This window comes from Limulus polyphemus, unplaced genomic scaffold, assembly GCF_000517525.1.
Source record: "Limulus polyphemus unplaced genomic scaffold, Limulus_polyphemus-2.1.2 Scaffold576, whole genome shotgun sequence".
Taxonomy (NCBI): domain Eukaryota; kingdom Metazoa; phylum Arthropoda; class Merostomata; order Xiphosura; family Limulidae; genus Limulus; species Limulus polyphemus.
In genome coordinates, this window is record NW_013666186.1 from 26,635 (window position 1) to 43,595 (window position 16,961).

General features: G+C 31.7%; 1 protein-coding gene across 1 annotated transcript in view; it reads left to right on the forward strand.

The window, feature by feature from the left end:
• Positions 1-16,961, forward strand: part of LOC106459216 (protein LCHN-like) — a 64,713-nt gene that overhangs the window by 17,810 nt on the left and 29,942 nt on the right. Inside the window, exons 3-4 of the mRNA XM_013918821.2 lie at positions 12,963-13,121; positions 15,814-15,979. Coding sequence (XP_013774275.1) covers positions 12,963-13,121; positions 15,814-15,979 — 325 coding nt within the window. The remainder of the gene's footprint in view (positions 1-12,962; positions 13,122-15,813; positions 15,980-16,961) is intronic.

Consider the following 16,961-nt stretch of genomic DNA (forward strand, 5'->3'; position numbering starts at 1 on the left):
AGGTATGGTATGTGGGTTTGACTTTCTTCTTTATATCTCAGAAGCTTGGAGGCTTTAATCTTACATGACGGCTTACCAGTATCTATAAATGTATAATTTGTGTGAACCTCAGAAGATAATATAGGAGTAGAAAGAAAATCTATAATGGACAGTTTGGAGTAGAAGAGTATCAAGTGATAAAAAGAATTGAAGATTGAGAATTTATTTAGATATTTCCTTTTGATATTAATAATTGAAATATACATTATATTCAAATTTTAATTATAAACTGTGTTTTGATGGCTAGTTTGACATACAATGATGAAAAACTTTAAATTTTGAATGTAACTGTCAAAATGTCATAATGCATGCACTAGATCTGTCAGTGCACATAGGTTTTTTGCATTAAATTTCTACATCATAACTTTATTTTCAGTTTATTCTTTGTTCTGTGCATGTGCAGTTTTCACATAACAGGTGTCAAGAAAGCCACTATCTTAATTTCTGCCTTTGTTTTTTTCAATTTGGATAATATTTGTTCTTCTTGGTGAGGAAAAAACATTGCTGCAATACTGCACGTCTTGCAAGGTTGTTAACAGCAATGTCCTTCAGTGGTGCTCCTATGATATCTAGAGGTTAAAGTTTCACCGTTGCATTGAGAATGACTAATGGCATGAGTAGTGCTAATAACTCTAGATAAATGAAATATACTTTGCCAATTTAGGAACTTAAAATATAGAAAGCCTGAAACATGATCTTGAAGGAGAAGCAATTAAGAGAATTTAATATTTGTGACAGTCCCATGTAAGGTAAAACAAGTACACATACCAAGTTTAGTGCTGTGATAAAGATTGTTCATTTTGCATTTCACTTCATGTCCAGTCTCATAATTTCATTTAACATCATGACTTAGTAAGAGATTTAACATTATTTTGTGATTAATATCTTGATCAAATCTAGTTATTAGAGAGTGCCTATTCAGTAGCTTAAGGGTTAACTATAGCTTTACCTGAATATACCACAGAGTAGGTAGGTTGGAGTAAATTTTGGCACTGTGACACAGGATATTGTATTTTAGAGATTGCTATATCTGCTGAAGTGTGTACTGCTCTTTTATCCCAGTCTGGGATGATGAAGTTTTAAAAAGCTTCTTTGGTAAGGAAATAGCATTTCAGAAATCTATACTTATCTCTCTGAACAACAAAACTACTACCTTACACCATTGCAGTGAAGATTTTTGACACATTGGTGTTTTATGCAAACCCAGTTTCTATGAAACTATACATAGCAGTGTTTACTATAATTCCAAATCTACTAAGTGTATCTTCATGAAATTGATAGGTTTTTAGTAAACATTCCAAGTATTTCATACTAAAAAAAAAATAGAATTTTTAATAAAGTAATTTTACTCCAGATTTGTGAATTTAGTGAGTCAGTCAGGCTTATGTTCATTTGAGTCCAAGGGGATTTTCTTGTTAAGAACAAAAACACGTTTTTGAGCTTGGTTTTTATATTTCATTTGCATAACCACTAGAATATTCTAAGTGAAAAAAAATATTATTTTTTTCTGTAAAACTTGTATTTTAACTGTTAGTTTCTTTACTCTTAGCACTGACTAGCAAAATCAGCAATATAGGGTTAACTGAAAAGTTTAAAAATATGAAATAAATCTAGATTATGTTTTTATTCTTTCTAGAATGACTGAGTATTGTAACAGACAATAACACATTTATTTTTACAGCCAAGGCTATTAGTTTTTAAATCTGAGTACTTTTAGTTCTGTTGCTTTATAACTGCATTTAGACAGTCTCAGGTTATGCCAAAAGCCATTTATCAAGTCATAACAGCTTTGTGTAAACAAATTATCAGGTTACAAGCACACCATGAGATGTGGGAGTGCTAGAATATTAATTATGTTGAGAATTTTTTTTTTTAAGTTTACATATCTAACCTAATAAGTTTCTAATTCTTACATTTTATTTACTTTTTGAACAATGTATAAGAAAATACACATAAAAAAAAAGAAATCTATTACTTGCATTTGAACCCAGGCATTTTGCAGTTGATGGGTGAAGCACCGTAGGCCTACTTTTTTGTAATGATGTTATTCATCCAAAAAAGTATTGCTTTTGATTTCAAATATGCATTTGAGAACAGAAAATATTATGATTCACTTGAAATAGAATATCTTTAAACAACTGTAATTTGACTGGCTTTCTAACAAACTATAAATAGGTTTAAAAATTTCCTTTAGCTGGTCAAGCTGAATACCACAAAAGAAAATGAAACTGAGACTTGATATTTCCTTATCTGGTGCCAAAATGAACTAATCTCCTAATGAATCTTGTAAAGGAGAATATGCTCTTTCTGTTGGTTTAAATAATCCTTCAACAAATGTCAGAGAGAATTATTGCTATTTTTTGAGAAATAAGATGAAACAGGAGGAGAGTGGCAAGTGGATTTGACATATTTTGTTAATATCTCAATAAAGCAAGAAGTTTGTATGCTATGAATTTGCATAATGGCTTAAGAATATCTATAATATAAGTGTAATTGGTAGCACTCTTAGAAGATTATATAGGGGTAAAAGGAAAATCTAAAATGGTCAATTGAGAGTGAAGAAGTGCCATGTAGTACAGAGAAGTGAAGATTGAGAATTTATTTAAATATTTCCTTTTAAAATTTGAATTATGAACTACAGTTTGATGTCAAGTTTATTGACATACAGTAATAATAAGGTTATTTAATTAAATTATGAATGTAGAATTAAAAAAGCCATGATGTGCACATTTACGCACCCATACACCAAGAGTTAGTATGCTGTTCCAACCTATGATATAGTCATCCTTAGACTATAGCCATCCACCAATAGGTAAAGTAATCCCTTTGAGCACTAGCATTTTAACAAAGGCTCATTCTTTTCTGGGAACTCCTTTGTTCAAATGTTGTTGTTTTTTCTGTGGAATTAACAGATTTTTGGACTAATTTATTTTAAACTTTTTTTACCAATTTGTAGTGTAATTTTTCTTTTCATAATTTTCTGAATCATGAGAAAGAACATTACCAAGTTTTAAGCATTTCAGTTAGAACTTTGATTCAGATTATCCACCATTTGATTTTTCTTTTTAATTTAATTTGTAATTTTGGGACATGTGTTCCAGTGTCTTTGCTTGTACTATTTCATGTTGTTTTAATCCAGTGTACAAGTTTCATTATGTACTCTTCAATGTCATCATTACACCAGTGACAAAGGGCTATGCATCATAGATATACCACGCCTACTTTTATAACAAAAAATAATAAAGATTGTATCGTAAATAATCTGGTTTACAAATTCATGTTTTCATGTTCCTGACATCTCCAGAGGTTTTGACACTACTCAGCTGGAGTTGTCCAATGCTGTAATAGTGATTGAAGGCATTCTGATGGTCTGATGTTACTGCCATTATGCATCAGGTGTTTAGTTTTGATCTCAGATCCGGAATTCTCTTCTGGTACTTTAGCTGAGTCTGCACCATCTTTTAACAAGATTCACAAATGTTGTTTCCATGCCTGTTTTTGCTTCTAATTCCATCTTCCTGATGAGAGCCAGGTAGTCTTATCCCTCACAGGTATGTGGATTACACACGAATGTGTCTTATATTTTCTCTTCCTCCAGTTACTTTTTGCAAAATTTCAGATTATATTGTTGCATCAGCCTCCGTCATTTCAGTTTCCTCTTTTTCTCTCTCTCTCTCTATCTACGTGTCTTCATTTCCTACACAACTTTAATGCTATCTTCCATGCTTCACCTTCTTTTAAAGGCCCTGTTAGTTTTACTGAGGAAACTTGCACATTCCTATTTTCCACCTTACCTTCAATGTTCTTCTTCTGTGTTGACCCAATGAACTTTTTTTTGTGTTCCTGGATGTGTTTCATTGGGATGCAAGACATACCCCTTCAATAGTAAGTAGCAAAGCCATTCTCTTTTTCACCTTTTCAGTTGCTTGCAATAAAAGTCTGAGCATTGGCATTTTTACCTGTTACCTGGAATTGATTTTTTTAGATGCACTGAAATCTGCATTTGTGTACTGGAAAAACCTAATCTCCAATGCACAAACAAAATCTCTCATTTTATCAGAAAGTTGTGTTCATGTTCCAATGTTGAATGTAAAGGATGGGTTAGTATATTCATTACCATTGCAATAATTGATTTCTTCCTGTTGATAGGGGCTTGATTCAATTTGATGAGGTTGATGGTCATCAGCATCGAGAGTTTTAGTTTCTACATTGTTGTTTCCACTTCCTTGGCTGGCAAGAGTTTCAGCATTGGAGGATGAAGCCCATAAATCCATTAGCTTCCTAATATTAGCTACTACTTTCTCTATTTGTTTTCTTCCTCTTTCTTTGACTTTAGCTTTTCTCAACTGTTTTTGTGTTTGTACATCTGTATAATACACAAGATGAACATTTAATGAACAATGTGTGTGCATGTTTAAGCATATTTGTGTGTATGTGTGAGAGAGAGAGAGAGAGAAAGATGTCAGAATGAGCTACCTCAAAGGTTTTAAACAAATGATTGCATATCTTTTTCTGTACTTAACTCAAAAATTTCAAATTTTGTACTTGGATAACTTGTATTCTATACCCTCCAGGAAATGATGCTTGTCAAGTTGTCAACAAATTACTTACAGCTGATAAATGGGCCAATGTAGGCCCACAAGTAACTATGGACTTTTTTTACTAGATAAGAATTTGCAAATTCTTTTCAAGAAACACAAACAATTGATACAACATATCCCAAAAACTTCCTTGTTAACAATGATTGAACCTTTTTTTTGAACAAAATTCTAAGCCTTTGAGAATGAAGAATCTAAAGATATTGATATCTTAAATCTAGCCTAGCAACTTAGGTCTAGTCATATTTTACACCTACTGCTTGATCATATGATAAGAAACAATGTTGGATGCAAACCACGAGAGAGGAGCTTGGTTGACAGTGTCATGAAAATGTGGAGTGAAGAGATTTTGATTGGCTGAGACCTATCATTTCATTAGCGTAACTAGATCTAGCACATTTGCAATGCAAATGTGTTAGGTCAGAGCAGGGCTATACCTAGTTATACTATTCAGAGGCAACCCAATCAAGTCTCTGCACAATAGGCCTACCCATGTGATACTCTCTCTCTTCAAAAATAAGTAGACTGAATCGAATAGTTTGTTAAACATTTTTCTAAAATAATGAAAATTACTCTCTTTTTTTTTATTATTGTTATTAATGGTCCTTTTTTGGAGCATTCAGCACTATATCTGAGGACTGATATCACTCACATATTCTATCTTAATACCTGTAGTGAGCACAGGAAGGTGTACTGAACTACTGTTATCAACCACAGAGCGTTAGTTCTCAGCCTGTGTTACAGCTACTCCACCAGAGCTTTGAGGTACAAGATTCTCCAGATTTTGCAGAACAGATGTAATGTGTACTACTGAAAAACAATACAATGTTACAAATAGGATTTATTTGAAAGTACTAAGAGTTAGTGGCATTAGCACATAGATCACCAACTTGACGAGATTTATGTGATAATAAGGAATTGGGACTGAGACTTCAGATACTAGCATAATATAAAACATTTAATTCTTGTCATATTTACAATACTAATGTATTTATTTCTATATTTACCTAGTTTGGAATACTTCAACTTATGAAAACCTTTTAAATCTTTAAATTAAATTAAATGCAACTTATGAAAGAGCTGAGACTTGTTTTGTAGTTTTGGCTTAGGGATCAGGTATCAACTTGCTGAGGATTCTCAGGACAGACAGACAAACATAATTTTACCCCAGTTTTTATTCAGTTTTGTTGTCATGCAATCTAGATCATTTGTTATTGGAGATGTTCAGTGCTGATGTGAACACTGTATAGTGTGTGCCACCCAGTGAAAAATCCAGCCTAAATGGGTAAACTCCAGCAAAGAATTGTTGGTCCTCTTCTGCAGAGAATAGCTCTGGATATCATAGGCCCACTCCAAAAATGGAACAAGCTTACTTGTATATTCTTGTGGAATCAACTACTTACACAAATTGGGCTGAGGCTTTTCCACTTTTCAATATGTTGGCACGGACTGCGGCTCATGTGCTAGCAGAGCACTGGATAGTGGTTTGGAACAACTGAAGAAATCCACATAGAGCAGGGAGCTAACTTTAACAGCCAAATGTTTTCTGAGTTGTTTATAGTGTTGGTTTGGTGAAAGTACATACTTCACTTTATCACCCCTAGGCTGATGCTTTAGTAGAATAGGTGATACAGACTGTTAAGCATATACTTGCCAAATTTGTTAACCCTGACCAAACTGACTGTAACGAATATTTATTCTATGCCATAATGGCATACCTTGTAACTAAACAAAGATCATCAGGTAGTTCACAAAATATTCTAATGCTTAATCGAAAACTTATGCTCCCTGTAGATGTGATGCATAGTCTTCCACATAGAGTAGATATCCCACAATTCCCAGGAAAATGATGTGTGGAGTTGCAACAGTAAAATAACATGATGCTACAACCAGAGTTCAAAAACAAACAATTTATTAAACTGTGACAACATTTAGAATAAAATTTAGCACTAGCCAAAAACACAGTTAATAAACTTGTACTTGGCCAGGACTTGATACTAATGTTAATGAACAATAACACATAAATATCAATATTAATTATTTCAAATAATGGAATCAGAAAAAAGAACCAGAAGATGAAAAAACACCAATATTCCAATATCACCTTTCTATATTAACCACGGTTCATGTGCACTCATGTTACCGTATCAAATAACAAATGTGACCTTTGGTCTGTACAAAGTAACTTGTCTTGGCTGTGTTTTAGTAGACTAGTATTTTGTAAAATACCGTCACATTTCAATTATTATATATTATATATGTATATAGATTATTGCTATTTTGAAATAAGTTCTTAAAGTTATTTTTCCTAAAACATAGAACAGTAAATAAAGAAGTAAAGCAAACAATTATCTCTTCTAGTTATGACCTTTGTACTCGGTTGCCGTTTGACGTAGGTTGCTAAGCCTTTAAAAATTTTGCACGTGGAGGATATGAAACAAAAAAAAATTTTTTTTAGGTTTTATATATACTTTTGAATAACTAAAATATAAACCATAAATTACTACATCAATACCATAGAATTCTACTTAATTTATCAAGTTTAGTAACTAAGCTGTATTTAGGTCTAAAAAAATATGAAATTTTCGAGCAGACTAAAGACACAACCTACCTCACTGAAATATTGATTCAAAAGAAAGAAATGGCAGAAGGAACATTAGAAAAGCTGAGAAACCACTAGGGGACATCCTGAGCTTCCGATTGGTTATTCATATCATACATAGAAGTAAGTGTATATGAGGGAGCATTTCCAAAAATGTAAAGAGGTGAGCAGGGTGTCACCATGTTTGATTTATTACGTGAGCAATATCTTAGCAAATATAATATTCTAGCTTGTCAATATTTGTAATTTGAGTTTCTAATTCATATGAAACTATAGACTTTGTATTTTGACTTCACAAACATCTAATTTGAACCAGTGCTCCATTCAACATACCACGTGACACAAATATCGATGTTTATCTCTGATTGTTTAATATTTACTTTTAAATTAATAAATTGAGTAATGTATAGTTCTAAAAAATTTGAATTATAATCTACACCTTGGTACCAAACTTATTGACATAAATTCATGCCAGGCATGAGTGAAAGTTCAATGTAATAAAAAAAATAAACATGTATAAATGTATAATGTTATGATATTTAAGCTATTTCATCTAAACATTTATGTTTTTGTGTTATAATTTATGTTCATTTGAGAATGAAAGAGGCATAATTTATTTTTATTTCCTAATTTTTTATGGTGGTTGTGAGATTGGTCAAATTTACTGAACCTGTACAGAGATTAATTACTGAAAATAACAGACAAAACACAAAGTTTTTTCTTAAGAAATGTTTAATAATTATCTGGACATTATAAAATTTTGCATGTGAAATTTCAAAATTTTCTGATGCATAAAAGTATTTTTAATCTTAAAATGAAAATTACTTTGCATGATAGATAGGCAAGATGTGAAAAGAAAAAAAGGCTTGAGATAAACATTGATTTACAAACCTTAATAAAAAAAATTTATAATTTGCATATAAAAGCATTGTAATATTTACTGATAAACTGCCAAATGTTGTTAACATTCGCATACTAATTTAAAAGTTACAGCATGAAAACTATAACAAGCACAAAATGGTTACGAGTTCTGTCCCAGGGACCAAGCCCAGATTGAAAGAGTTAATAACAATATCGAGTGACATACAGCAATAATTCATTATTATGGCACGCTATTTATTTACTGTGTTAGGTTATGAGAGTACATCTCATGTGATTTTAAATTTACATAATCTTTTGTGACATTGATAATATCTGTACGTCACCACTAGGATAGCTGGTGTCAGTTTCATAATACATATATATTTACTCAGAATAAACATGATCAGCTAGATGTATGTAACTAAAAATTCATAGATAAACTAATTGGTAGAAGAAATAATAAATAAACAATAAACAAAACCATAACACAAAAAAGAATGCTATCTCATAGAGTTGTTTTTGATTCTTGTACCTCAAGAAGATATTCTGCCATGCTAACAAAACTATGTGGAGTGGTTAAAGTCACCATTAGTTGATGTGCACAAGTTTGTGGGTCAGACTTGTGGCTAGGAAAATCTGCCATTTTACTTTAAAAGCTATCCATAAGGTATCGGATGATAGCTTGTCAATTAACGCACCTAGGGTGGTCACTGATTGTTGGATCACTGACTGAGAGGAATTGGTGATATTTGCTTTCGAAGCTATCAAGTGATATTCACCATACATGTTGTTATTTCTGCTTGATTACCACACAGTTAGGATGGTTTGTTGATTGCAAGATTAATTGAATAGAAAGGGATTTGTGATCCTTACTTCCTGAGTTATCAAGGTGGGTTTCACTATAAAAGTTACTTATAGGATGATGAATGATAGCTACTCAATTAACTGCTGAGAATAGCTGGTGCCAGTAGATGTGAATAATAGTGCATCAACAGTTTGCACAACTTAAGATGATAGCAAAGAGCTCAAACATAGTTGAAAGGGCTTTGCAACTTTTGCTTTCTGAGCTATTGAGTGATTTATCTGAGGCAAATATATATCAGCAGGAGAATCACTTACCTAATCAAGCTGAATTGTGAGAGCTGTACAGAGAGCACCACATGATCTTCACTAGAATTTTTGCAGCACACAAGAATGGCATATAACTTCTCCACATTGAAATGAGGAAGTTGTGTTTCATCAGAGTGTATATTGGTATATACTGTAGTAACAGCATGAATATTAATCCTAACTTACGATAATTTTAACTGAAAAATCTTAGTTTATCTTGATTTTTTTTTTACTAATTACTTTGTTACACCTGAAACAAATATGTGAGTTTGATGGCTCATAAGTGACAAAACTTTACTAAATAGCTACCCAACAGTAACTTTGGAAAGTAACCCAAGAAGATTACAAAGTAACTTGAGTGAGAGGTGGAGGAAACATATTGACAGTTATCAGTGTATGTGATGTGTAATGAAAGTATATGTATATGGCAATGTATGTGTGTAAATAAATACATGTGTGGTCCCACTCATGTTTAGGAACATTACATGAAGTTATGCCTGGGTATTATGTAACATGAATGGATCAATTACACAAGGGACATAAATATTAAGCAACGTATGAGTGGAAACAAAGGATTTGATCTGGTGTTGAGACTGTGATATGAGGTTAATTGTAATTATTGGCCTGTAAGGTATTATTTGAAGATACAGTTTACAGTGTTATTTTCATTAATACTTACAAGAGAATGTTTCAATTTTGACTTGAAATATAGCAGGTAATGAATTTTCATGGAAGGATAAAAGAGGTAATGAATTTTTCATGGAGGGGTAAGAGTATCAGAAAGACTCGTACTATGTTTGAGAGAAAATACAGTTTTACCTGAGTGGTGTATGATAATTGATTGGATCAAATCAAAATGTTTATGAATATGTGAAATTCTTAGTAATGTATAAAATTCACAAACAGTTGCTTAAATGCCATAAATAAATTTGGAGTACCAGTGTTTGATTTGATTATTATAGAATATTTTCAGTCATGCACATTGAAATATCTAGTAATATTTTCTTAATATTGTTTCATTGCAAGGTGTAGTATAAGTAATTATACTAGGTAGAAGTGGAAAGTAACATTTATGTGGGGAAACTTTGTAATTCTTCCTATAGCTAGTATTGAATTAACTTGAAGATGGTCCCTAAGTAAAGACCATGAAAGCATTAATGAATTCCAGTGTTAAAAAGTAAAAGTTGGTGTTGCCTAACCCGAGTCAGCTTGTGTGTAGGGTCCAGGTTTATGGTCTTGATTTCATTCTTTTCTTAATGGAACTGGGCACTGTTTATATAAAAACCAGATAGTAGTGGAAGGAATGGATCTATTTTGAGGGGTAAGCATTGACTGTTGTCATGGGAATGGAAATAGAGGGCCTCACAGCTCAAAAAGGTATTGATCAAGTGGAGACCCAGTGAGGACTGTGGACTGAGATATTCATGTATGCTAGGAATACAAGTTCTGTGGGTGATTAGAACATAAGCATATGTGAACTCAATAGAGATGTCACTTGACCAAGGTAATCTATTGATTACTCTGCCTCTAAAGGTAGTTTTGAAAGGAGAGTTATGGTTGTAAACAGGCAGTTATGACCTTTTTTGATCCACACATCTAGATGGCTTGTTGACCAATTGGAATTCATTGATCTTCAGTGTGGATGTTTCCTATGTAATATCAAATTCTTAATCTGTCTGGCAACCTTATTCTACAACTAACCATAGTGTTTCATTCTCTTGTGTGCTGAAGCCTCCAAGTTTCTGTAGTTGCCATGAAAAACTATATCCCGACCAATGAGTGGGGTATGACAAGATTCCAGCAACTATGAGGTCAACTGTTGATCACAAGAAGCAAATGAAAAGGGATATCCAATATGCAATTCTCTTGAATATTGCCGATAGCCCCTTATGATCCTGTGGAACATCAAGCCAATAATGTAAGCTGAGCCTTCAGCATCTCAAGTACAAACAAAGGTGATTCCTCTGAAGCAGATTTTGTCCACATTGCAAACTGCAGTCATTTCTAGCTGAATCAGTACATGTGTTGTAATTTTTTTTTATGTATCATTTTTTACTTGCTAGTCATCTTGTAAAAGCAACAAGTAGAGAAGATAATTCACCCTTCCTCATCAGATGACTTGAAATATTGTGAGAACGAGTGAGGCTATTTAAAAGACGTGACTTTTTTATTGATAACATAATGTTTATCATTAAACTTTGAAAATTAAATCAATTAATCAATATAATAATTTACCTATGAGCATGGATTAGTGTTGTACAATACTTGATTATTTAAAATTATGATTAAATCAATTACATGCATGAAAATAATCAACTAGTTATTCCAGTTATAACTGTTTTTGATCATTCCAACTATCCAAGTAATTTAAATACTGCTATTATGTTTCCTGCTAAGTGCAAAGGAATTTTCTGTGTGCATTTGCATCATTGTTAAAGGGTCTGTTTTTCTATTTATGTATGGTTTCATTGTTAAAGGTGTTCATTTTTTTAGACATCACAGAATATTGCACATGCCATTAATTGCCTGGCTCTAGTTATAATTTTGTATACAGAAGTATTGTATATGAAAAATATTCTTCTTCACCATCAATGATTTCAAGTCACCTAAAATAAATTGTGTGTCTTATGAATTTTAATTATCTTTATCGAAGTGTTTATTCTTGGTTTTGTATTGTAGTTATGTATATTAATTATTGTTAAAAGATTTATTATCTTTGTTCATTTTTGTGTTTTGCAAAAGGTTTTGATAAAAAGTTGTATTTTAAGTTATGCCTGTGACCACTAGTATATATGTGTGCATTTTTTTAATTTTCTAAAGGGTTATTTCAATATATTTTAGTGTGATATTTAAGGTTTTCTATATTTTGTTTTTCATGCAAGTTATTCTTGATCTGATATAGTAGCTGTTTTGCCTGGAGTGGATATTGCTTCAATACTGCATGCTGTGCAAGGTTTTTAACAGCAGTGTCCTTCAGTAGTTGCTCATGTGATATCTAGAGGTTACAGCCTCACCTATGTTGTTATGAGAATGATAGTCACATGGGTAACCCTAGTCACTCTGAGTAAATGGAACATTTCTTGTGAACTAAGGAACATTGTATTTATACAGTCTGGAACAGGATACTGAAGGAGAAGCAGCTAAGACAATCTAATAAATGAGTTTTGTGTAAGAAAAAAGGTACCTGATGTTGACAAAAACTTGTCGAAACATGTAATAAAATATTCTTTTTTACCCATTCGAGCCATTTCCAAACTTTAAAACAACCAGTCTGCTTCTGTAGTGGCCATTTGATTACCAACTCTGAGTTCTGCTAATAACAGAATTTTCTTACACTATATTCTTAAACTACAAAAACCTTTAATTAATATGCATATGTGTTTCATGAATTTATAAAATAAAAGTTTTTCTTGGGTTTGAAGAACCAGTAGCTGTTTTTTTCTTGATGTTAAAAATGAATTAATTTTTTTTGTGAAATGGAGGAGAATTTAATTTTTTTTTTATAGCATAAGCAACTTTCTGAAGTAAGTATTTTATTGATATTAATTTTTTCAGAGGATAAGGAGTGAGTTATGCTGAAATTGTTTTCGATGAGAAAAGAATAATCATGTTTTTTTATGTTTTAGGTTAAATTATATTTATAATCTATATTTGAAAATAAATGTATAGATTTATTTTTAGGTAAGGTAAAAAAAAAGAATTTAATAAAGATTTTTATTTTTTTGGGGTAAAAAAATTTTACCCTTATACAGATATTTTAAACAAGGGCAGGCATTTGGCCTTGCTTGTTTTGAAAATATGAAAGTGGACTGTGAAACTGAAAGAGGTGCACGAATGAAGTCTGTTGGAATCTTGAGTCCAAACTATGCAGTTCTTCACAAACATAAGGAATTTCTACAGGAACAAGTAAGGTGAGTTTATTTAGTTATTAAAACAATTTTTTACATTCTGTATTGACAGGCTGTAATAACTTGGTACCAGTAGTAATAACTTGTATTAAGTAGGTTCTCAGCAGTATAGTTGAAACTTGGCAGTTATTGTTGGTATATGTAGTAAGTGTTTTACTTCATGAAGTAATCTACTAAATGAGTTCTTCTAAGAGTCAAAGCAAATTTTTTTCCCCAAGTTATGCAACATTAGGTTTAACAAATGAAAGATAAAATAGGTGTAGTTCAAAGTATGCTAAAGTACTGTTAGTTTAACAACAGAAGAGTTCAATAAAGGTGGAATAAACAAGAACAAACAAACACGTGAAGGTTAACATACAGGTAAATGGAAAAGTACAAAATTACATGCACACTCATGTGGAGCTGGAAAATTACATCGGTTAGTGTCACGTAGCATGACTAATCGCAATTAGTGTTTTTGATTCTTACTGTTTTTGTTAATCCAAATATCCAAGTAAATGAAGTATTACCGGTGTGATTTCTCATTATTATTTTAGATTAATCAATTATTTTACCTGTCACAAACTGATGTAATCGATGCTTATATGTTAATTTCCCAACCCTGTTGTTTGCTAATCAATCTTACATGGCTGGTGGGCATGTTTATTACCAACAGAAAGAGCATATTTTCCTCTACATAAATATAACATTCAATTTTGCCACCATAAACAATTGGTGAGGATAATTGCTTGGCTTGTGTTGATCAGATTTGGTGTTTTAAACAGTGAAATCATTTTTTAAATCTTTTTATAGGTACTTAGAAAACTGGATTAATTGTAGTAGTTTTGAGACATTCTATTTTAGTGACTGATGTGTATTTTTTGTGTTCTAAAATGCATATATGTGAGTGCATAACTTTTTTTTACTCACAAATTTTTGAGACTCAACAAGATTTAGGGAAGAACATCAAAGATTTTACTCATTTAATGTTATATAATTTTTATCAATATGATATTTATTTAGGAGGTGGTAAAGATTCTAGCAAATGACAGAAAAAAAAGAAGAAACCACCATATTGTTTCATGGGTTATCATTCTTTCTGGAATATTCTAACCAATCCTTATACTGTAATGAGGGTGTGACCACCACTATTCTCACATGCTATTATAAAGTTTGAAATGACAAACCAGTTCTGTTTGAAGTGGTTCCTATTTTGAGGAAGATAAGGAGCACTGTAGAGACACTGCAGAAATCAGCCTTTTCAACAGCCAAAGAACTGTGCTCAGTGATGAACTTGATCATGAAGGTAGTTGAGCATTTTCCGAACACTGATACAGAAGTGGGCACAAATTGTGAATCAGAGAAATCTTTAGAAGTCAACTAACATGACTTCATGATTTCAGATAGATACTTATTTTTCTACAGAACCATCCACTTTTTTCTCAACTTTTAGTGTGTCTCTTTTGCTTCATCAACAAAGTTTTTGGAATACAAAAAGTGCTCAAGGAGAGTAATGTGCATGGAGGTTTTCACCCTCCTATTGGTTGGGGACTATAGTGTAATGCTGTTTTCATCATAGACTGACACAGTACTGTTAAGTTTAGAGATAGGAGATTTTTCAAAGGCTTAGTGCATGTACAAAACCTATTTGGCAGTGTCATGGGGTATTAAGTATCTGTTCAGTGGAAAGGTGAGTATCTCTCAGATAAGGGAAATGTAAATTTTATACTGTTTCATAACAAAGACATATAGATCATATATGTTGTAGAAGGAGCATCAATGAACATGATGATAATTTTTGTAGTAGCTTTTAGTATCATGACTGTACGTTGACTGTCATTAAATCTTGCTAGCTTTTGTAAGTGTTCAAAATGGAATAAAGGAGGCCCAACAAATATTAACAAAAAAATCTGAAAAACAGCACAAACAGTGATTTTTATTAGTCAAGATCAGTATCTTATGGGATTTCCTAACCTCATTATTCTTCTAATAGATATTCAACTTTTTCATACGGTTCATCGTAGCCTCTTTGTCCAACACTCTCAAGACTTTTCTTCATTCTTATAAAACACTGCTGATTTTATGTTACATTCAAAGGGTAGTGTCAATTTGTTTGAGTTATATTTTCTTGCAGTGATTATTTTAACTTAATCTGATTAACTGCATTTGGTGTTATTTTTCCTTTCATCTTACTTATGTATGTCTATATGCACTTATATTTTTATTAATGAATTATACTTGACTATTGTTATATAATCTTCTACTCCTTGATATTTTTGTTTTTGATGAGCTCATTGTTGTGATTTTTTTATTCAAAAAAATATTGTTTCCCAGACTAACATTTCCTTCTCCAGAATTTGTTGCTTTCTTTCAAAAAATCCTTTGTCAATGGAGTCAGTTATTCTATCAGATGACAAGCACATGAAAGTTTGTCTGAAAGCTTGTGGATCACATAAACCTCAATGCATATGCATATTTATAAGTCTGAAAATTTCTTGTTTTTTTTTATTATTGTATTTACTTGCTTTAGAAATGATTTTATGATTACATTTAATTCTGTTTCTTCCTAAACCTCGGGACTGTAATTTCAGTACTACTTAAGGTTTTCACATTGAATATAATCTTTCCATACATGGAAGCATAGCTTTTCATAAGGAGTAGCTGTATGTAAGTTAATGACTTTTGTAATTAAAGGTGTGAATTTATTGTACTTTAGATTCTTGTTGAATACCCCTGGATGCTACAACAAACTTAAAATGTTCTACAAAGCCAACAAGGAAAATTTCTGTTCTGGTATATATCAGCATTGTGGAACTAGCCAAAATAAAGAGAGTTTTGTGTGGTCATACAACAATTTGCATCAGTACGTACTTAATACAAAGGTAGGTCTGATATGACTTCAACAGGTACATGTAAAAAAATTGGTTTCTTACAAAAAGATGCATGTGTTGATGAAAATAGATTTAATTTCTTTCTTATTAATTCAACAACTGTGCTATTGAAACTACTAGTCTATGTTGTAATATGTAGCTGTAATAAAACTTTACCTTCTTTAACCCTTCAAGACAGGTTATGGATGAAAGGCCATGTCATCTCATTTGTTGACTCACATTAAAAATTTTATTGAACTATTATTTCATGAATTTATGTCAATAAGTTTGGTATCAAAGTGTAGATTATAATTCAAATTTCAGTACTATAAATTACTAATTATCTTAATTTAAAAGTAAATATTAAGAAAACACAGATAAACATTCATTTTTGTGTGTCACGTGGTACGTTGAATGCAGCACTGGTTGAAATTAGATGTTTATGAAGTCAAAGTACTAAGTCTACAGTTTCGTACAAATTAGAAACTCTAATTACCGATATTGACAAGCTAGAATATAAAATAAGAATGTCTCATCTTTTCTGTTTGCTAAGATATTGCTCATGTAATAAATCAAACACAGTGGCACCCTGCCCACCTCTTTCCAATTTTGGAAACACTCCTTTATATATGACAATTGAGTACAAGGGTCGTAACTAGAAGAGAATTGTTTGATTTACTTCTTTATTTACTGTTCAATGTTTTAGAAAAAATAACTTCAAGAACTTATTTCAAAATAGCAATAATCTGTATACATATATAATGTATAATAATTGAAATGGTCAGTTTTATATTGTCAGATACCGTAACATGAGAGCACTTGTGCTGCGTCATTGTACCTTCTGTATTATTAGAAAGAAACAACTGGAAGGTCAATATAATAGAAATAATAAATATATATAAATGCATAATGTTATGAGATTTAAGTATTTAGTCTAAACATTTATGTTTTTGTGTTATAATTTGTGTTCATTCTAGAATGAAAGATGCATAAT